The sequence below is a fragment of the Ornithodoros turicata genome, chromosome 5 (genome assembly GCF_037126465.1).
Source record: "Ornithodoros turicata isolate Travis chromosome 5, ASM3712646v1, whole genome shotgun sequence".
NCBI classification, from domain to species: Eukaryota; Metazoa; Arthropoda; class Arachnida; order Ixodida; family Argasidae; genus Ornithodoros; species Ornithodoros turicata.
This window is the reverse complement of record NC_088205.1, coordinates 17,540,779-17,562,612: the sequence shown is the minus strand read 5'-3', so window position 1 is coordinate 17,562,612 and position 21,834 is coordinate 17,540,779. Positions and strand designations below refer to the sequence as shown.

At 47.3% G+C, this 21,834-nt stretch overlaps 1 protein-coding gene across 3 annotated transcripts; it reads right to left on the bottom strand.

Annotated features, from left to right (window-relative positions):
• Positions 1 to 662: 662 nt before the first annotated feature.
• LOC135394137 (PHD and RING finger domain-containing protein 1-like) lies at positions 663 to 19,529 on the bottom strand. 3 transcript variants are annotated; one of them, XM_064624674.1, is made up of 12 exons: positions 19,257 to 19,529; positions 18,291 to 18,557; positions 16,389 to 16,612; positions 13,478 to 13,772; positions 13,032 to 13,189; positions 12,284 to 12,469; positions 11,124 to 11,338; positions 8,185 to 8,292; positions 6,644 to 7,184; positions 2,431 to 5,826; positions 1,247 to 1,375; positions 663 to 1,187 (listed from the first exon to the last, which is right to left on the bottom strand). In XM_064624674.1, the coding sequence occupies exons 2-12, from the start codon at positions 18,526 to 18,528 to the stop codon at positions 1,059 to 1,061; spliced, it is 5,619 nt and encodes a 1,872-aa protein (XP_064480744.1). In that variant the 5' UTR covers positions 18,529 to 18,557; positions 19,257 to 19,529; the 3' UTR covers positions 663 to 1,058. The 3 variants fall into 3 exon arrangements, with proteins under 3 accessions (XP_064480744.1, XP_064480743.1, XP_064480742.1); XM_064624673.1 differs by having other exon boundaries at positions 19,412 to 19,529; XM_064624672.1 differs by lacking the exon at positions 19,257 to 19,529 and adding an exon at positions 18,670 to 19,248.
• Positions 19,530 to 21,834: the final 2,305 nt, after the last annotated feature.

Genomic DNA, 21,834 nt, shown 5'->3' with positions numbered 1-21,834 from the left:
GAGGCACGAACCGCAGTCGTAGCACTTGGCAAATGGTGCCGCTACATATTTTGAAAGCATTGCACTGCACTGCCCTAAATGAATACAAGCGCATGCCTCATTTGCCATCTTGGTTAATCTCAGCAATGTTTGAATATCCACTATTTTATCCGAAGACAATAAAATTGGAGCAAAAGGCTACATGCAAGGAGAAACTGCAATAACAACCGGGAGCACACAAAGAAGCTGAATGGCAAATAAACAATTGAATTGACTTGATTTGAAGATCGACGGCACATACTTGCCCTTCGCATCCTTGGTTATCTTCAACAATGGCTTTCCCATTTTAATAGAGACATCGAATATGCGTGCACTTTCCACTGGCATGTTGCTGTGTGTGGTCTGCTTGTTCTGCCCTGCACCACTACATCTGCTCTACCGACGGTGCAGTGGTTTTAGGGTTCGGTGCAGAAACGGAGCAATTTGCACCGCGAAACAAATGAAGAGGTGGAGGGGTGCAAGTTGCACTCTCCAAAAAGAATGCAGAGGTGCTGCCCACTTACACCAGGTGCAAGGAATGCAGGTGAAAATAATGCACCTAGTCTATGATCGAGTAAAGATACACATCACCTCATACAGACACCGTGCAGGAGAGCTCACTTGAAGATGCCAGCAGCTGTAGAGCAGGGTGACATAAAACTTTTAATTCTCAACAGAGCTTGCGTTTTACAAAAGTCAGTGCAAGCAGAGCCGAGAGGGCAAAGCTCCCTCACCCCTTCTAGACGAGAAGGAATAGGACATCATAATTTATAAGTTACGTGCGTCTCTTTTCTGCTTGCGTCACGGAACATTGCTTCCGAGCAAGAAGGCAGCACTCCGACGTGTGTGTGTGTGTGGCACCTTGACGCACCGCCAGTACCTCTCTCCAGTGAACCACATGTGAGGATGATCTCCGTTCCGTCAGGTGTACTTCAACGGCCGAGTGCGCCGTGACGGCCAAGTGCAGTTTTTCAATGACCACTGTGCTTCAGTTCCGATTCACTACACTCTGTATGCCGAAGAGCGCATTTTGCCAAGTCTCAGGATGTGGCTTTCGATTTGTGCGTGGATGATGGTTTCTTGCGGTGGTACTTGACTTTCTTGACGTAGCCTTCCACCAGGGCTCTGATTTTGACCGGGTTGATTTCCCCCGATTTGTTGTGACAGATCTGCGGAAGAGCGTCATACGTTAACACGCGACTGAGGGGGACAAGCAGAGAGGCATTACCTTGGGCACGGACTTGCGAAGCACGTCTTTGTACTCCTCCTTGGTGATTTCTCGACGGTTGTAGTAAGGTTTAAGTGATAGTTTCACCTCTTCCACAACACGTTCTTGACGATTAAGCTTCTTCAAAAACTGTGTGACAAATATGAAGTCAGTCAGTCAGTGGAATAAGCATGCAGTATTTCGCGACATCATATTACGTACCACACATCTGGTCTAGTCCTGTGACACATTTTGTGTGCGCACGCAAGTCTCGAAAGATGCGAAAGTTTGCAGATTTGCTGTCAGTATACAGGGTACTTTTATTTAGCTGCAACTGATTTTTTTTCTTAAAGAAAGAAAGGCTATGAGAGCAGTGTAGATACCGTTTCTGCAAGGCGGGTTATACGTAGTATTCAGCGTTTTCAGCATGTGCTAAAAAACGCTGAAAAGCATGCGGCGAAAATTTTTTGGAAATCTGTCATGTTTCAAAAAGCTCCAAATTATACTCTCGATATGGTGCAACATGCCAGAAATGCTGGTACCCAACCGCACTTTTCTTCCTCCGGGGCATGACATTTTCATTTTTCCTTCACCTTGTTTCCAAGTGGAATGTGGGGAACGCCGCCCTGTGGAGCTACTAGGGAAAAAGCTAGGGCTCTGAAAAAGCATTGCTCCTGGCTCAGTCATGATTCGGCCGCTCCTTCTATCTCCCAATTCTCCTGGCGAACAGGCAGAACTGCTTTACGATGGCAAAGGGACTGGGCGCTGACCCCAACTGACCAGCGAACCAGAACGCGTGGGTCCTGTAACGTCATCGATGACGTGGCACCACTTTTCTCGTTCTCATCATACCAGGAGTGGAGAGTTAAGGGAGAACTCGCCAAGCTATGTTTATGCGAGTTTTTTTCTGGGAAACAAATTGCACACATCAAAACCTTTCGTGCTGTACAGTAAACTGACACACACAATTTCATCAGACGTCTTAATCCGAACATTTTTTGGATGGCCGTCTGTACTCCTTTAACATACACCACTGGCAACCTTTATAGCGTTCTAATCTGTAGTTGACAGGCTGGGCCCAGACCAGGCGTGGAGCCATCAGGACAGGCCCAAGCAGGTAAAGCAAACGAAGGAAATCTAGGCCAAGGTCTAGCAATGCAACCCATGCAGCGCCCTTGTATGTAAAGATATCAAAATCATTTCACCTTCTCTTTCACTTGCATTTCAACAGCAGAACTGGGTAGCTCGTCGAGGACCTTCAATTGCGTCTCGTCCATCCGCCCTTTCGTTTCTGCAGCTTTTGCCCGAACACCCTTCTCCATCATAAAGTGAACGATTTGCTTCCGCTCCTTGCTGCCGCTCCTGTGCTTTTTGTGGCTGCCCTTTGTTGGTTCCCTACCCGTTCTCGCTGGGAGCAGCGTGTCGAACGACGAAATCTTCCTCTCGTTCTCTTGCGCTGCGGCACCAACTGGGGAGTCTGGAGGGGAATACGGCGAGTCTACCTCCATATCTACCACTTCCGTTATCTCCGGCTGCGGCTTTGCCACATTTTCCGGCGGAAGTATCATTGTCGGTTGAGGAGCCATAGCCATAGCAACGGCCGCATGTGGCGGAAGGATTCCTACTGGTGGTCCTAGAAGGGTCGTTGGGGCTGCAAACGCTCCCCTCAGTCCTAGCAAGTGGGACGGGGCGAACATGGGACCTGCGGGCCAGGGGGCTCGCAGGCTCGCGACGAGCGCGGGGAGTGTCCGAGGCGGCAGGACGTAACTCGGTGGAGGCATGTGCAGGCTCGGCAGCTGCACGTGGTTAGCGTAGGTCACTGCGGGAGGCGTCGCGGGCCGGATCATCACTGGGCGAGAGGGAGCGGGCCGGACAACTTTTGGATCGGGCTCCGGCTCAGGGGGAAGCGGGGGTAGCTCGGGTTCCGGAGGCGGCACGGGGTCCGCGGGAGGAGGGGGGCTCGGGCTCTTAGTGGGTTCGCATGGATCGTAGCTATTATCTTCAGGAGGGGATGGAGGTGATGGAGATCGTGGTGAGCGAGGTGGGCTTTGAGCGGGGACAGCGGGAGGGGGCATGGGATCGGGTGAAGGTTCACGTATCTTCTTCTTTTCCTCGACTGGAGACTCGGCAGCATGACTGACCGTTTCAGCTTCCTCCTCGTACTCGCTTTCTGAGGAGGCGTGGTTGTCATAGCCAAAGTTATCCGCAGGGCTGTCGCTATCGACTTCAATTATCTCTTCAATATCGTCATCATCCTTGGAGTCACTGTCATAGTGATTGCTAGAAGAACATGCTCTCTTCCTAGCACTGACTTCTTCGTCTGGAGAAGGAACCCTTTTTCGTGACCTAGATTCCTTGATTTCGTCGTGGTGGATACCTTTGGCGTCAGCTTTTCTGTTAAAGTTGACATTAATGATGATACTGTTTCCTTTCGTGAATACCTCCTTGTGTTCTATGGGTGTTGCACCTTCAACAGCAGGACTTGGCGAGTGTTCCTTGTGCTTGGCGCGCTTCTCATGTTTCTCCTTCCAGTATTCTTTCTCCTTCTTTTCAAGTATTGCTTTTGCTTTTTCTTCCATCCTCCTGACGTTACGATCATCTTTCCTCGATTCTCTCTCGTCGCTCCTTTTTGACTCTTTGTGTTCTTTATGCTTCCTTTCAGATGTTCTCTCACTTCTGTCCCCAGATCTGTCTTTCGATCGATCCGAGGATCTCTTGCGTCGGCCACTGTGCCGATCCCTCCTGTCCTTTGAGTCGCATCGGGCGTCCTTGCTACTCTGCCTGTCCTTGCTGCTGTGTCTGTCCCTGCTGCTGTGTCTGTCCTTGCTACTGTGCCTACTACTGTATTTGTCCTTATGCTTATCCTTACGTTCCTTTTGAGAAGAGGAGGATGACGAGGACGTCTTCTCTTTACGCGACCAATCGCGTCTCTTATCTGGGCGCACATATAGCTCACGGTCTGGCTTACGTTCCTTTTTTGGTTTTTGTTCTTCTTCCTTTTTGTTCTTTTCCTGGAGTCTTCTATCCTTCTCTTTCTTTCTAATTTCTCGTTCTTTGAACATTAATTTCTCATCCTTGTGCTTCCCATCACGATAAATCCTTTCGCGCGAATGCTTTGAAAGCTTTTTCCAGCTGATCTCCGAGCTGCTGCCAGCATCCACTCGTCCTAAAACACTTGTCCGCTTCGAGTCTGGAGTCGCCTCACGGCCGATGTCCTGCACCCTTTTAAGCTTTGGAATCCTTGGCAGTTCAGAGATGTTGATCCGTGGACCCGCATCCATGTACTCATCCATCTCGTCCTGGATTTTCTTCCTGCGGGAAGACGAAGACTCTTCCACGATCTCTCCTTCCTCTCGTTCCTCATCATGGGAACGTCGCCGTCTCCGATGCTTGTGTCTGTGGCAACTCTTCCCTTTCGATCTTCGCGGTTCTTCTCTCACTGGCTCCGGCTCCTGCAGTTCTGCACCCCCACCAAATAACTCGTCTCCACTCCCCGGCTCGGACACTTCTTCGATGCCGTCTCTGCTTTGCTCGCTGAGCAGCCCTTCTTCTTCCTCTTCACCGTCATGTACGCTCGGTTCGTACTCTGGAGAAGTGATGTCCTCTGTCACTGCAGCACCGAGGAGATTGTCAACAGGTTCGGCTTCCTGTGCAGGGGGGGATTCAATCTCCACTGGCTCTGCCTCCTCGTTGCCTTCTGGACTTTCGATCTCCTTTGGTGATGAAACGGCAGTTTCCCCGTCGTCTCCTACTTCGTCTGCCTCTTCTTCGGCTTTTTCGTTTTCATCGACTGTAGATGATACGGGCGATCCCTCGCACTTCTCGTTGACATCGGCGGGTGATGACGGTGGCGATATTTCGGCGGCCTCGTTGGCGTCAACAGGTGATGGGGGCGGCGAAACTTCATCCTTCTCATTTGCATCAACGAGCGATGACCGAGCAGAATGTTCTGCCACCTCGTTTGCATCAACAAGCGATGAGGGTGCAGAACCCTCTACTTTTTCGTTAGGATCAGCGGAGGACACAGGCGAAGGTGCATCTTCTCCCACATCCTCGACATCAATTGGTGACGAGCGCGCGGAATCGTCTCCTTTCACTTTTTCGTTTCCGCGGGTGGCGCGTAACGCTGTTGGTGACATTGCCACGCCTCTATCGTTGACGTCGATAGGAGACGACGGTGCGGAAGCATCACTGTCATCCGTCTCAACTGCTTCGAGGGGTGACGACGCAGGAAACGCACCCTCCTCGCTCGTTTTACCTGGGGAGGACAAACTTTTGGCTGCTAATTCTGGAGATTCTGTTTTCTGATCTATCTGTGAAGGCACTTTGTCTTCCTTGCTATTCTCATCATCTTCACTGTCATTCCCATTCCGTACAGGCTCTTCCTCCTCCTCCTCCTCCTCGTCGGATTCTTGCTGATCATTGTGCCTGTCCGCACTCTTGTCGGCTGCAATGGGTGAAGGGCTAGATACACTATCAGGAGAAGGAGCAACTTCGTCCTCGTTCCTTCCGTTCTCCTCTTCGTCGATGACAAGTTCATTTTCGCTCGAGTCGTCTCCGCTGCCACCGTCATCGTCGGCCCTCTTGTGAGAGTCGGGGATCTGTTAAAGTACAGTATTCTCTATTACGAATTTGAAGACCACACTAAATATTCGAACAATTTTAAAGGAGCACTGAAGCCATCTATGATCTCCGGTGACAACCTCAAATTTACAGATTTAGATTAAATTTACAGAAAGCTATCTCGTCCATCAACCAGAGATATTCCTCTTGAATCGCAGATTATGAGTAACAAGTCTAAAGAAAAAAAAAAGCACTGCCACCAGAGTGATCCGTGACGTAAGCTCTGTAGACGGAGAGTACCAAGCGGGTACTGTACACACTGTGCAGCCTGCAGTTGTACATTTTTAGAGCCTGAAGTTTTAGGGTTTTACCCGATTCTTCCCCGAATTTGCACCCCGAATTGAAGGTTCACCCTTTACGGTGAAACCCGATTTTTACCCGGCAAATTCCCCTCACTGGGATGTCTGTAGGAATGCATTAACTTACTTGTTTGGCAGAAAAATTCAGTTACATCACCATTTGTACCAAACCACTACAGTTAGTTGAGTAACTGAGCCCGACTTCACCCCGAATTCAGCATACTGGAAGTTTTTTCACCCGAATTCGCATGAATTTAGTGCACATGTTTATTTACCCAATTTTTACCCCCCGAATTTAGAAAAAAATATTTCCCGAAAACTTCAGGCTCTATACATTTTCTGTGCGTAAAAAATAATGCAGTGACCGTACATTTCTTCGTAATCGAAAATTCAGTTTTTCATGGACTTGCAGTTGCTCCTGTAAAGTGACTGATCCTATTTGGGGAAGTATATGATAAGTATAAGTATACGAAGTAGAAAATTTACAAACACCAACCACTTTCATGACCGGACCGTCAAACGAGGAGGTTTCTGGCTCTTGACCACGTCCTTGCTGGTCCTCTCCGATTGACTCAATGTCACTGTATATGTCCACCTCATCTTCACTATCCCCTGCCCCCATCCCATTCTTCGAAACTTCTTTCCCCTTGTTTGGCAGCACACAATCAGCCACCGCCTGCCCCCCACCACAGTCCCTCGGAGGGTCTTCTCCGGAAAACAGCACCCCGCTTCGGCACACACTGTCCCCTGTCCCAACGAGCGCGGCACTGTTCCCTCCCAGCTGGTTCGGTGCAGACGGACTCTTGCCACCAACGCCACTAGGGGGCGGAGAAGATGCAGTGGAGGACCCTGGGCTCCGAGGTCGCGATTGTACGGCACTCAGAGGAACTGAGCGAAGGTCCAGAGATCCGTCACGCTGGATGATGGCGTGTCGCGTCGTGTGACGGCCCAGGAGAACCCTTTGGGTTGCCAGAATGCTGCCGAGAACGTCGCCACAGGAGGGTGCTGTCGATGGCTTGGCAAGTGCCATCCGGATGCTGCGGAAGTTATTAGATTAATTAATCGTAACAAAATATCACTCTAATAATTAATCATTGTAGTAGTTATTTAACTTCATTAAAAGCTTTATCCACAAAGTCTGTCAAGAGTGACCTTGGCAGACTGTCAGGTTCTGCAATTCTGCATGAGAAACGATGTCTTAATGTCTAATAACCTGCCTCTCATAGCATAATGTCCATTAAAGTAGCACAGAAGTCATTTTTAACACCCAGTTTTCTTCCTATAAAACTGTTAAGTAGGCCAGTAAGATGCACCGTGCGAAGTAATTTACACCACAGAGTCATAATTATCGCAGAAATTGAATTTAAAATACGCCGAAAAAAGCGACCGTGCGCAACGGTGGTGAAGAACAGTACCAGCCTGTGATCTGCCTGGAACCTCGCGCTGACGCTATAAGGAGAATGCTCGCTGACTGGCCTAGAGAAATGTTGTCTGCTACTTCGCTGTCGTCTGCTACTCCGCTGTTCGGGGTTCTGATAAAGCCTTTCTCCTTGCTCGGTAATGCTTCGGCCGCTGCTTCTATCCCCAGTTCTCCGGGAGAACTGGCAAAACAGGTTTACGGCGGCAAAGGGACAAGGAGCTGACCCCCCTGACCGGCGAACCAGAACGAGTTCTCCTTATACCGTCATCGGTGACGTGGCATCGTACCTCCTCATCCTCGTTATAGCTGGAATGGCGAGTTAAGGGAGAACGCGCGGAGCTATGTTTACGCGAGTTTTTTTCTGGGAAACAAGTTGCACACATCAAAACCTTCCACGCTATTCGGTATAATGACACACACACTTTCATCAGATGCCTTAATCTGAAATTCTTTTTGATTGCCCTCTGTACTCCTTTAAGGCTATAAGATTCCATCGAACACTGATCCACTTTATATCACGACGCAAATTAAACAAAAAGACGTGGCTTATCTACAACAGAAATATTTATCTATCTACCACACTACTGATCTGTTTGATGGCCTGTAGTAGTACATACCGGTCTAATGGAGGCGTAGGTTTCAGCAGCTTCTGCTTAACGTGGGATGGGGTAACGCGATGGTGTGTCCGCCTCACGGTAAGCACATCTGTGCTTCCATCATCCCCACTGCAAAAGACATTCCTCACTACAATTGTAAACATCGTAGAACGTGAAGAAAAAACAATGTACAAGGTTCCGGCGATGCAGAATCCAAAATAACAAAGACTGTTAAGAGCATCAACTGTTTACTATATACATAAAAACAAGACTTTCGTGCAGTAGGCTGCACTTCTTCAGGTTTGAGGACCTGTTACAAGTGGTGAAGCATATATCAAAAACCAAGTCACATGGTACAAGAGAAAAGGGTAAGGGTGAAGAGAACTACAAACGCAATACAAATATCAACAAAAATGAAAAACAAAAATGAAAATAAAAATGAAAATGAAAATGAAAAACAAAACGCAATGCACAATGGCAATTGCGTTTTGTTTTTCATTTTTGTTGATATTTGTATTGCGTTTGTAGTTCTCTTCACCCTTACCCTTTCTCTTGTACCACGTGACTTGGTTTTTGATACCGTATTTATTCGATTCTAAGGCGAGGTTTTTTTCGCAAAATTGGAGTCCAAAAGCCGCCACCCGCCTTACATTCGTGACCGGAGCCTTCCATTACGCGCCATCATGCAAGCGCAAGCGCCCTCGCCTGTCCTCTCCCCTTTCACCCACGTGACCGTGGGGGCGCATGTAGCTGCGCAGCGTCTTTGGCGTCTTCAACGGCAGTTCAGTGGTTCCAGTCGTTCCAGTTGCTAGTGATTTCCACCGTGATTCGCAAAACGATTTCCGATGGCAACCCGTCGTGTGCACTACGATGCGGCTTTTAAGAGGAAGGTTATCCTTGACGCTGAAGCCTTAGGCAACTGTGCAGCGGGAAGAAAGCATAACGTTCCGGAGAACAACGTGCGTCGGTGGAGGAAGAACAAGGGCTCCCTGTTCACGTGCTCGGCCATGAGGAAAGCATTCACTGGCCCACGCAAGGGAACATTCCCGGAACTGGAGGAGCGTCTGACGGAGTTCGTCATTGCCAGAAGGAAAAGCTTTTTCACAGTGACAACAGAAATGATCCAGATCAAGGCAAGAGAGCTGGCAAGGGAACGCGGCATTCCATCAAGTGACTTCAAAGCAAGCACAGGCTGGGTACAGAAGTTCATGAAGCGGTCAGGTTTCTCCCTGAGAAGACGGACGTCCGTGTCACAAAAGTTGCCGAACGACTACGAAGAAAAATTGGTGTCCTTTCAGAGGTATGTGATTGACCTGCGCAAGAGCTACGATTTTCTGCTGGGCCAGATCGGCAACGCCGATGAGTCTCCGATTTTCTTTGATATGCCTTCAAGCCAGACTGTTCACAAGAAGGGTGAACATCAAGTGACCATTAAAACCACCGGAAACGAGAAGTCACGGATCACCGTAATGCTCGCGTGTACAGCCGACGGCCGAAAGTTGCCCCCATACATCGTGTTTAAACGTAAGACAATTCCAGCGAATGAACCGTTTCCGAAAGGTGTCATCGTGCGATGCCAAGAGAAGGGGTGGATGACAGAAGAACTCGTGTTGGATTGGGTGAAGACTGTGTGGTGTCGCCGACCTGGGTCTCTTCTATGCCGCCATGCCATGCTAGTCCTTGACGCGTTTCGGGGACATTTGACGGAGGCTGTGAAGAAGAAGTTGGTGGAAGAAAAGACGAAACTGGTTGTCATACCCGGAGGTATGACCAGTCAACTTCAACCATTAGACGTATGCCTGAACAAACCGTTTAAGGACCACGTGCGACGCCTCTACAACGAGTGGATGAGTTCAGACAGTGTCGCCCTAACACCATCGGGGCGCTTGAAGCGGGCGTCGCCATCCACAGTGGCTCAGTGGGTTGCCGACGCCTGGGCTGCGATTCCAGAAAACATGGTTGCTGCGTCCTTCAAGAAATGCTGTATATCGAACTCTCTTGATGGAGTTGAGGATGATGAGCTCTGGGAGTGCGACAGCAACAAGGAAAACACGGACTTCTCGGACGCCGATGACTTTTGAGTGTTCTGTATGCAAGAAATGTTGTTCGGGTGTAGTTCCGTAGACGGGCTTATGCCTTTTTCTAATTAGCCGGAGTGTTCAGAAGATAAATAATGCACTGAAGTGAGAGAAGACCATATAGCGAATGTAAAAAAACAAGAATTACAAGAATTTGTGGTCTAGAAGTTATTTTATATGCATTTGAACAACCCCATCTGACTCACTTTTAGCGCTGGAGAAACACGGGAGTGCTAAGCCTAACGGATTCGAAACTTGTCATCTTGCGAAAGGTAAGGGGCTAAAGCACCTCACTTTAGTGAGGTTGGGTTAAGTTAGGTTCTACAGATTGGGGGGGGGGGGGTCTGGGGGGGGCGCCCCCCCCCCCCAGGCACGCACTAGGCGGTGCGGGCGTCGAGACTGTGCCTCGGGTTAGGTCAGAAAGTCCTCATCCAAGATGGCGGATTTTCTCGAAGAAACGAGCGATAAAATTTAATTTTTGTATGTTTAGTACGTTATACGACGTTGCTTTTTGTTTCATTTCATCCGTAATTTTCTCATCTTTCTAGTAAAATCATCCGTTATTTGATGTCTACTTCCGTTTGTTTAAAAAAGCCATAAGCCCGGCTACGGAACTACATCCTGTTGTTCTAGTCTTCCTTACGGGTGAGTCGATTTTTCCCTAATTTTAATGGCTAAAGTGCACCCCCGCCTTAGAATCGTGACCGCCTTAGAATCGAACAAATACGGTATATGCTTCACCACTTGTACTAACAGGTCCTCAAACCTGAAGAAGTGCAGCCTACTGCACAAAAGTCTTGTTTTTTATGTGTATGGTAAACAGTTGACGCTCTTAACCGTCTTTGTTATACATTGTGAACACTAGGACAGCAGCTGTTTTACCTGTCATCCAAAGAAACCAGCTCGTCCCGATCGCCAAATATGGACAACGAGGAAACGCTACAGTCTGCGTATCCCGTGGCTGTAAGATCTGTGCGATTCATCAAGGGTAGGCAATGGCCCGGAGGAGGTTTACGAAGGCCCAGCTTTTCGGCAATTCTCTGCCTCACTGAGGGCGGCTTGCTCAGTGGACGAGCGGACTGCCTCGATCGTAGACTCTGACCATTAAAAAAGACAATGTAGAAAAAGATGCGTAGCAACCACTGGACAAAAACACACTACTCTGAGTGAGCCAAATGTCCCAAGACGGGACATCCGCAGGACGTAGAGTAAACCCTCATTAGAATGAAATCGCTTTGTTCAGAGCAGAGTTTGAGGTAACTCGGTACTGTAACTAAGTTTCCTTTTTTTGGTAACTTGTAACTTACCGCTGTACTTTTGCGCTGTGGTCACTTTCAGAGGAACTCGTTTTTCAGGTAGCTTTGCCAAAGTAACTTAAGCTAAGTTCCGTGTTACTTTTAATTCGCTTTTCGCTCACGTCCACTTATTTTCTTGTTTTCTCTACGGTTCTTTCGTGGCATTTTATGCCATAAAAACGTGATATTCAATCAATGACAGTATTCTATCCAGGAAGTAAGAACCGCAGCCATTGAAATGAAGCTGAACCATTGTGTGCCCACAGGGAGTAAGGTGAAACGCGTTCGACGAAAACGATCTAAGCGTGTTGCACTCCTCCACAGGCAACTCAAGGTCGAACTCAACTGCTCACGTGCGCTGCACCTCTGTAGTGCTATTTTGCGTCTGAAGTAACTTGGAAGTAACTCGTTCTTTTTTTTTAAGTAACTCCGTAACTGTGAGTTACATTTCAGGCTGAAGAACCTTGTTATTAACCTAGTTACATTTTTCACACGGTAACTTAACTCGTAAAAAGTTCTTTTTTACGGGTATCTTCTCCATCTATGGTTCAAGGTCGTACTGTGTCCCGATAGAAACGTTTGCAAACACGATTATTCGAAGTTTACCACATCGAATTTTCCCCGGTCCTACTGACTTCGTAACGACGAGGGTCGTCCGTACACTGGATTGTGCGGAACAGAAAAATTGGTTGGCTTATACGTGAACAAATGCGGTACGTGCATAAACAGCCTTCTGGTCCAACTCACAGTCCTATGCTTCCGTTTCCGACGGCGGTGTTTCTTTGTACGTCTCTTCCTGCTGGATGTCTTGCCAGACTTTGTTTTACCAGACTTTGTCTTGCTCGACTTGGAGGCTTTTGTACGCCTCCGTCTCCTCCGCCTCACTGTCCTCCTCCTCCCGTTAGAGGGCGCTCGTGTGGATGATCTTGGTGGCTGAAATCGAGGAGACGGGACACGTTCAACTACAAACCTGTCCCATTCTGACTCACAGTTCAACCAACGCCACCTAGATACAGAAGGCCTGCTTATTGCCTCCTCTCCCTCCTTTGCTACATGGACATATATAGTCAGAATTCGTCTGCTATTGTGATTCGCCGCCGTTCTGCGAATACAAGAACTCGGAAATGACTGCAGCTAACTTGGAACCTGTAGACATGAATGTGTAGACAAAAAGTGCAACACGCTTCCCAGAGAATCAGTCATGAGAAAGATACGGAACCGTTTTGAGCTTGATTTTTAAGTTTTCCCGTTTAGTATACGTGGGTACGTTCCACCACTGTTCACAGACGACGGTGGTTCGTCTCCATGGCTATGACTGCTGAAAGCTTGTTTGTGATTGGCTACCGCCGTTGAAAACACGATTCTGATTGGCTGACTATTAGTTGTTACATCACATAGACGAGTAAGCAGGCTTTCTCTATCTAAGTGGTGTTGGTTCAACAGTGTTGTATAAGCAAGTGAAAAAAAAAACGTTCAGAACAAGAAATGTGCTCACCGATGTAACGCCACTTTCTGCTGCTCTTCGACGCTCAATGCGTGTCCTGACTATTTCGCTGGCACGTGTGCGCGCAATGGCTCTTCTTGCCCCCATCCTAAACCTGCCTTCTAACATTTCATGGAAGTCATGCAAGACATCCTCAGGCATTGCGTCCTCTGGAAGTCAAATTGTAGACAATATGCAATGGCTGTTTTAGCCCTTCTTTAGCCGACGAGTGTCGGGTTTCAGAGTGTGCGACACGCACTTGTGGGTCAGAGATAGAGCCAACATAGTGTCTATGTTGTCTATGTTCTAGTGTCACTATGTCTGCAACATAGCGCAGTGCAAAAACAAAACAAAGTGTGCCTTGTATACCCATTTATAGACCCCTTGATGCATGATTTCTCAAGTAACAGGCGAGCCCTGTCAAGATCCCTCGAGTGAGTAACTCAAGCCCGGCTCACCTAGCCGAGTAGAATGCTCAGGAGCGCACTCTGGGCAGTACCATTCTTCGATAGGAACCTCCTCCAAAGGTGGAGTGAGGCACTCGCAGTGGTAGCCCAAGTCGCAACCGTCACACAGCAGTAGCCGATCCTCACGGTCACATGCACCGCACACCTCACAGTAGGTCAGGTCCTCCTGAACGGCCTCCTCATCCTTGTTGGGCTTGTCTAGCGCAAGTCGTCGTATCACTTTTTCTCCTTTTCGTACAAGGATCAGTTTGAAGACTGACCGATCCACTGGGCAGGTGTTCATGTTCTGTTCAATGTAGGAACAAGGGAACAAAGGAAAAGGGGGACTACCTGTCATAAAATATACAATGGCAAAGGAGATTTGAACAATTCCAATTCGAATAGTGCACTCTTAGAACAGAATTTCAACGCACAGCACGGTGAAGGTCAACCACTGCACAGACTGATACCGTTATCACTACTTATTTGTGGAAAGCATGGGGCGTACGCCTTTTTGTGACAATTAACGTACCGTATTGACTCGCATATTGGACGCGCACTCACGTGTTGAATGCACCCCCCCCCCCCAAAGTACTTGTACTTTTTTTTTTCTTTCTTTTCCCACATATTAAACACATCCCGACTTCAGTAGAGCAGCCAGAACGTCTCGCATAGCGCCAGCCAACGCATCGCGCTCGCACGTCTGCTCGTATCGCACAGACAACGAGAAGGAGCTCCTGAGTGGTGAATAACGAATATGACGGACATAGAAAAGTATTTTCTCCACGCTTCATGGAACGGAAGACGACTTGGTCTGAGAGAATCGCGACGATGAGGGAGAATCACATACGCGAGGGAAAATCATGACGCGAGGGAGAATCATGACGCGAGGAAGAATCATGACGCGAGTGTGAATCATGACGCGAGGGAGAATCATGACGCTGTTTGATTCAGGAGAGGTCGCCGTGGATATCGTTGGAGTTGGGTTCCAATTTTCAAACTGAACACACCCATTCAATGGCGCGACGTTTTTGGGTAAAACTATGGGTGCCTTATATGCGATTAAATTCGCTAACTGCATAAGCGGCGTCACAAAAAGGCGTACGCCTCCCAGTTTTGACTTGAATCACGGGGCGAAACCATGTCATTGGGGATGGTGGTTGGCTAAGAGTGTGATGTGTGGTGAAGATCTGTTTTAAGAGTGTGCACCATGGGCATAATTTTCGCTCGGACATTCCTTGTTGCATAGTGGTAAAGGGTACAAAACAAATGCTAAGAACGCTTCTTGCAATCGCAGAAATCAAGGTCAACACAGCTTCTTCAGCTTCAAAATTACTAGAAAGCTGCAGTCATTAACATTTTGCATTGTAGAGCTCTGGACAAAAGTTTATGGAACACGGCACTGGCGTATTTCTTCATCGGAACGGCCCCCTGCTAGCTATCAGGAAGAGGTTGAATAAGAAACGGGTGACCGGCACGTGTGTCCGCTCCTGTTTTCTGCTAGGGTGTCGCTCCAATGGAGAAATGAGACACCCCTGCGTTCTGTAAACTTTTGTCTCAAGATGTACACTATTTGTGCTGCTTACCTACATAATACCTACATGTAAAGAATAAACTGGTGTGTTTCCCATAACATATTTCACTACGGTCAATGCAAAGACACTTTTGAGTCTATCCCTGTGTTTGCATCAGTCCCTGTTTGTTTGTGACTATCCCTGTGGCGTATCTATCCTGACTCAGGCAGTGGCGGATCCAAAGCTGGGAAGGGGGAGATCGCCCCCAAAGTGAGGGTCTGAATCCGCCCCTGGGAAATGTTACCAACATTTTGTTCTCTGGTGACAAAATTATGCTTTTCCTTCCTTATGCTTATTTCCTTCAGGACATCTTGGTGCACTTCATTGGGGGAACACTGCAACAAAACTATGCTTAAGGTTCTTCGTCTTCGGGTTAAACCCGATTTTTCACTATAGTTCCCCCCCGAACAAGTTTTCAAGAATTCGGGTAAAACCCGATATCTACCCGAAATCCTTGCGGCCCTTCAACGTGTCATTCTAGGTAAACCGTCGGAAAAGTGAATCGTAATATCAGAAAAGGGGGCTATTTGTGACAACCTATTTGTCCTCCTCCTATAATCTCCTCCTGCAGGAGTCAAAGGCGAGCTTTTGTGGAGCTCAGGCAAGTGTTTGAATGCCACGGTCATTCACTGCCGAGCGGAAATATAAAGATTCTTCTTTAGTGTCACAGCAGTGGCTTGTTTCGTATGCCTTTCGTTCCACCCGAAAATTCCCTGATGACATATCAGACAGAGATCGTAGCGCCCGATTTCTCCTCGAATTCTCGTGTGTAAATAGCACCCGATTCCCCCCCCCCCCCAATTTGAAAAGTCATAAAACCCGAAACCGAAGATCCCTAACTATGCTGTACGTCAGCAGATTTGTTCTCATCACACTTCTATGGATTACGTCAAAACTTCCATCATGCCACGTGAGGCAATGGGAGTCCAGAGACTGGACCTTCAGGAGCTTCTGTACAACATTTGCCCATTTCTTTTGTAAGTGGAGAGAGAGAGAGATTATGGTTTTAATGGCACAAAGGCAACAAAGGCCATAGAGCGCCAAAACTACGGTGAGTGTGTGAGAGATGCTTATGGGAGAGATGAGAGTGGGATGTGAGAGTGTGTGGTAGTTAAAAGCTGTTTTGTAAGTGACAAGAGCAGACCGCTTATCAAGGTTGTTCCCTATCTTCACGGAACCTGCTGGGTTTATTTTCATGACCAGCAAGAAAACTTTAGCATCCCTTCCAAGCCAGCACACCTGAAGATACATCGTCCCAAAACGTAGCTAGGCATAATGTCCCACAACATCGTAAGAGTCCCGACATTATGATCACTGGAGTCGTGTGGTAAAATAAAAGGAACACTCACCTTGGCCCACTCTTGAATGCAGTCGAGACAAAATGCATGGTCACAACTCTCTGGGGTGCCCACTTCCTGACCGAGGAACCGGTTCAGACATACTGGACAGCGCTCAGCTTGGGCATCACTCAGGTTGCTGTCGCTGTCACTGTCCGCAACTGTTGTACTTCCATTTGTGACGTTCGGTTTTGAGGGTGATGCTGACTGCTGACAGCGGCCTTCAAGTAGTAATTCTGCGAAGGAACAGAAGTGGGAGGGTTGCGCGTCTACAAGAACAATTCTGAGACTACACTTTTTTTCAACTATCGTCCAGTGTGTGTGTACTTGATATCAGGCTGAAGTGCAGATACTTGTAGTACTTGCGGATGTAACAACTGTGATCATCCTTCCACATCACGTCAACAGCTGTACCACACCAGGAAACAATATAAGAGTTAGTGGGCAGTTAATCCAGATGATCTCACACACTTTCCTACTTCAAGTGCCCAGAAAGAGTAAGAAAAATGGGGGGGAGGGGGGGTACTTTGTAATGGCAAATTTGTGTAAAATAGTCCCCAGAATGGGCGTAAAGCGATCCCAGCAGAGTGCATCGCACAGTCTAAACCTTCCTGCCACTATTTTTCTTCCTTTCTTGTGTCCGCAGTCTTGTATGCAACATGCAATACACAGCAGATACCCAATTCCTTGAAGTCCAATACTGCTTCCCTCGTTGCCAGCCATTCGGGCGCTTATCAGAGTCAGGTCATGCAAACGGTGGATCGATTAGAAGACAGTATGTTGTTTTATGGAGGCTTTTCCTGCATCTGTGGTCATCGAAAAGTGTGTTCCCGACTGCTTTTTCGTTTTAGTTTCATTGCGTGGATAGACAAAAAACTGAAGGCTACTGAAAGAGAAAATGTCGATCCGTTCCTGCAGAAACTGTGCATTATTAGCAAGCATTCTATTACCCTTTGCTCTCTTTGGGGAAGTTGATAGCTTTTCCACCTTGACCTTGTTGTTTTCTTTAAATTTTGTCAGCCTTTCCAGTAAAGGTCAGCTGTGTTTGAGATCTTGTTTGTATGTGTCTGTTTCCGTAGTCCCTAGTCTCAGGGTTTTAATACCCTAATTTCACGCGTATAAGCCGCACCGCAGATAAGCTGCAGGACCCATTTCTAGGAACATTTTGAAAATTTTCAGGATAAGCCACACTCGTAGATAAGCCGTGGGCAATAAGAAGCGACTGATTTGTGCGACATAGGAGACCATAGAGAAGGCCATAATCCCTGTGGTCCACAATCCAGGGTCGGAATGGTGTACAAGAAAGGAGGTCAGTTCTAGTGTTCTACCATGATCAGATTGTGCCCTTGTTGTGCGTTTTTCATGGATTGACAGGTCAGTGGCCTTCCAGAAGACATGTCACCACTTTTGTTAAAGCTGCTTGGGGGGAATGCACCAGGAAGGTCAGTCTACTCGAATGTGGAGACGCACCCCTGTTACGCATTGTTCGTGCATTGGCACGGCGGTGCTGTTCCAGAGACACTGTTGGCCCTTTCGTTAAAACCGGGGCATGGAGAAAATACCAGGGCAAAACAGTCGTCAGATAAGCCACACCGGTGGATAAGCCGCAGAGCGCCCATGAGAAAAGAAAAATAGCACATAAGCCGCGGCTAATACACATGAAATAACGGTAATATGAATTCTAACCACCAGCTCAGTTGCTTTTTAGCAATTCTTACGAGACCCTAGTGCAAACTTGGAAAGTCAAATGACGCAAAATACTTCTTTCATACACATCACATTTGAATAGGGTAACAATTTTACTGCATTGTCACTATTTAAGATCAATTCTATATCCTACTTACACTACCCTCGGAACCTGAAACGTTTCAGATGCAACAACGTCATTCAATAAGTACTAATAATTCAAATCACCTTGAGGTATTTCTTCCCACTCAGACTCCTCTTCGTCCTCTTCATCCTCCTCGGATGATTCAGACTCATCCTCACCACTCCCTTCATCATCTTCTACATCCATATTTACAAGTCCTCCTTCATCATCAACCGACGACTCCTCCGATGAGGCTGCCTCTGAGTCACCGTTTTCATCCTCATCGCGGATGAGCCGTATGTTGCGCTTACGTCTTGGTGCTACTTCTTCATCTGAACTCATTGTGATGCACTCTACATGCTCACAGTGTTCTGTTGAGAGTGTTAGGAAGGAATTAGGGGTGGGTTAAATAACTAAAAACTGCAAAATATACAAACAAATTGTGATTATTATTATTATTACAAAGCACTTCGCGACGCTTACGACATCTCTTCGCGAAGCCGTCTTGCTCTTCGCTTTGTAGACATATTATTATAATGTATGTCATGTATTGCTCTCAAGACAGAGAGAGAGAGAGAGAGTAACGACTGCGAGGCGTCCAGCGGCATGCATCGGAAGGTTCTTTCTACCTCGGGCGATCTCCCTCACGTCACCTGCAAACTATGAGTCTACAGATATCGACTCCATAACTGCACACTGATACCCAAAAACCTTAAGCAACAGTCGCTGTCAAGTGTCATCCACAGGTCCCGACCAACAAAATGCGTTGTATCGGGTCACACGGGTTATCTGCTATGCTTTATCAACTGTGCGATATCAGCAAGTGCGCTCGTCGACGTCGAAAATGTAAATCAAATAACTGTGTTACGTTAGCAAAAGTAATACAGACAAAATTAATGAAAGCTGTACGCACACAAATTATTAACTTTGTTAGGCTTATCGTCTACAAGTCCAGTTCATTGAAAATGTTTGGTCGTTTTATTTTCCAATGGAAAGCGGAGGAATATATCCGCCACTCGCGTGTTGTACTTCTCAATGTGCTTTTTCATGCAATAGTTAGCAAGTTTTACCAGAGGTTCCTGAAACACCACGAAATGTCGGCGCAGATCACTGTCGGCACATTTCCGACAAAAATGACATGTCAGACATTCATTATAAAACAACTGAATATGCACATCGATTCACAACGGTAGCAGAGAGCATCCACAATGTGTGGGGCACTCACAAGACTAACACCGAAAACATATCACAGAATAGCCAACGATTCTTTCACATTCAGCTGTAAACTCCTTTTTGCAAACACAGCAGCCATGATGTCTGCCGTCCATCCAACTTTTGTCTATTCCCAGCATTCCCCGCGAGTGAAGCCCGGATGTATTTTGTTTCGTTTTTTGTGTGTAGCAGACGAACATAGAGCCATAGAGCTATTTTGATTATTCCCACGCTTACACCCATTGTTAAACTTATTTAACTTTCACCAAAGCAAGTTATCGCTTTGTAAAATCAATCCGCTTACAAAATTCATGTGTCAGTTTTGGATGCGGCAAGCTTTCGTTATCGGAAGACGCGACTGCGGCTTCTGCGCTCGGCGACCCCGTCCAAGTAAAAGGAATTTTGCAGATTGATGAATAACGAAAGGAAATCCTTTTGATTACACCTCTAGGGCTCTTATGTCTAAGTGCAAAGGAAGCAGCGGTAACGACGCAGACAAGAGAGGGCTCTACTCCTCTCGTCTACATCCTTACCGCAGGTTACTCTACATTTAGATATACACGGTGTTTATTTTTATTCGTTACAGAATTTTCATTAAAAAACTAGCAGAGAAAAATAGATGCCGTTTTTACAGTTGAGTTCTATGACCACGCTAACATCCCCTCGAAGGAAGTATGCAACTACAAGCAGGGGCGGATCCAGCGACCCTCGGTTTGGGATGGGGGGGGGGGGGGGGGTCTGAGCGCGTAGTGGGGGAGGGGGGAAACTGAAATCCAATGTATAAACTGACGTTTTGGATCCGCCACTGACTACAAGATGACTAGTTACCTAAAATCCATTAATGATCGGGCAAAAGCGGGAGATCAGAATGAGAGGTCTTCCTAGTTGAAAGCCATTCCATGTTTAAAAAATACTGAAACACGCACGTACGTGAAGATATCCACCCCGGAATTTTGATATATGCACATGAGCCGAAACCGAAACCACGGCGACCTGGAACGCAGGGGGTACAGCCCTCATTTCACGTCAGAGGGCCACGTGATTTGGAGCGATGGAGGTGATTGGAGTAGGTGCCGACCTGCGGGCCAGATTTCCCGTCTAGATAAGCCTCCGTCGGCGAAGGTGATGAGCTTCTCAGGCGCGGTTTTTTCAGTTTCGGCTCATGTGCATATCGAAATTCGGGGGTGGATATCTTTACGCACGTGCGTGTTGCAGGTTTTTTTTGACGTGGAATGGCCTTCAACTAGGATAGTCTCTCACACTAATCTCCCGCTTTTGCCTAAAATCCCTTAATTAAAGAGTTAATTAGTGAATTGTAGGTAATTAGTAACCTTGGAGTTGCATACTTTCTTCGAGAGGATGTCAGCAGCATGGTCGTAGAATTTAACTACAAAAATGGTATCTGCTTTGCTCTACTAGTCTTTTTAATAAAAATTCTGTAACGGATAAAAATATACACCCTGTATACAAACATGACCTTTTTTTTTTTTTTTCTGTTATGTCTGACGAACAAAGCGTGCTGCCCTTCGGTACTTCGCTTCTATGATCTTCTGTCATATTCAATATTCGTCTCCCCCTCCAGTATTGCTCTTCTTCTGGGAAAACAGACAAACACAACTCGAATTACAAACGTCACGAAAAATGTGAAAGATGAAAGTCGCTGAAAAGGTTAGCCAGCTGTAGGACTCGAACCCACATCTTCTGGATTACCGGCCCAGGGCTCCACCAATTGAGCTAAGCTAACACGCGTCCCCAAGAACTTTCGGGGTGCGTCATCTGAAGGGGCAAACCAGCCACTCTCTCTCGCTCATCCTCCTTTCACTCTTACATTTTTGCTCACACATACGGGGTTGGTTCCATAAGTTTCCGGCCCGACCAACTTTTAATAGTCATAGAGACGAAACAACGGTGTATCACTTTTCGACATAGTCACCCTTAACTTCGATGCACTTTTGACACCTTTCAACCAGCATTCTTATACCCTTGAAAAAATAGTCCAAAGTTTTGTCCGCAAAATGCTGGAAAACTGCCTCTTGCACCTCACTATCGTTTTGAAATCTCCGTCCTCTGAGATCCCTCTTCAAGTTTGAGAACAGGAAGTAGTCACTCGGTCCCAAGTCTGGACTGTAGGGTGGGTGGTGGATTTCCTCGAAGCCGCACTGCTTCAGTGCAGCCTTGGCAACAGAAGCCGTGTGGACAGGGGCATTGTTCTGGAGCAACCGGACACCTCGACTCAACCTGATGGGCCTCTTTTTCTTGATGGCGTCTCGCAGTCGGTGCAGGAGTGAAGCATAATAAGTCGCATTCACTGTGGTGTTCCTCTCTTTGAAGTCGATGAGGAGGATCCCGTGACAATCCCAAGATATTGTTGTCATGATCTTCTTTGTGGATTGTGTGACCTTGGCTTTTCTTGGAGGTGCTTCTCCTGGTTTGCGC

Coding starts and splice junctions, on each gene's coding strand:
- LOC135394137 (XM_064624672.1), bottom strand. CDS start 18,733: ATGACATACATTATAATAATATGTCTACAAAGCGAAGAGCAAGACGGC. Junction 1,376..2,430: donor AAATGCAAGTGAAAGAGAAG/GTGAAATGATTT, acceptor TTTGTCACACAG/TTTTTGAAGAAGCTTAATCG. Junction 1,188..1,246: donor TTCGCAAGTCCGTGCCCAAG/GTAATGCCTCTC, acceptor GCTCTTCCGCAG/ATCTGTCACAACAAATCGGG.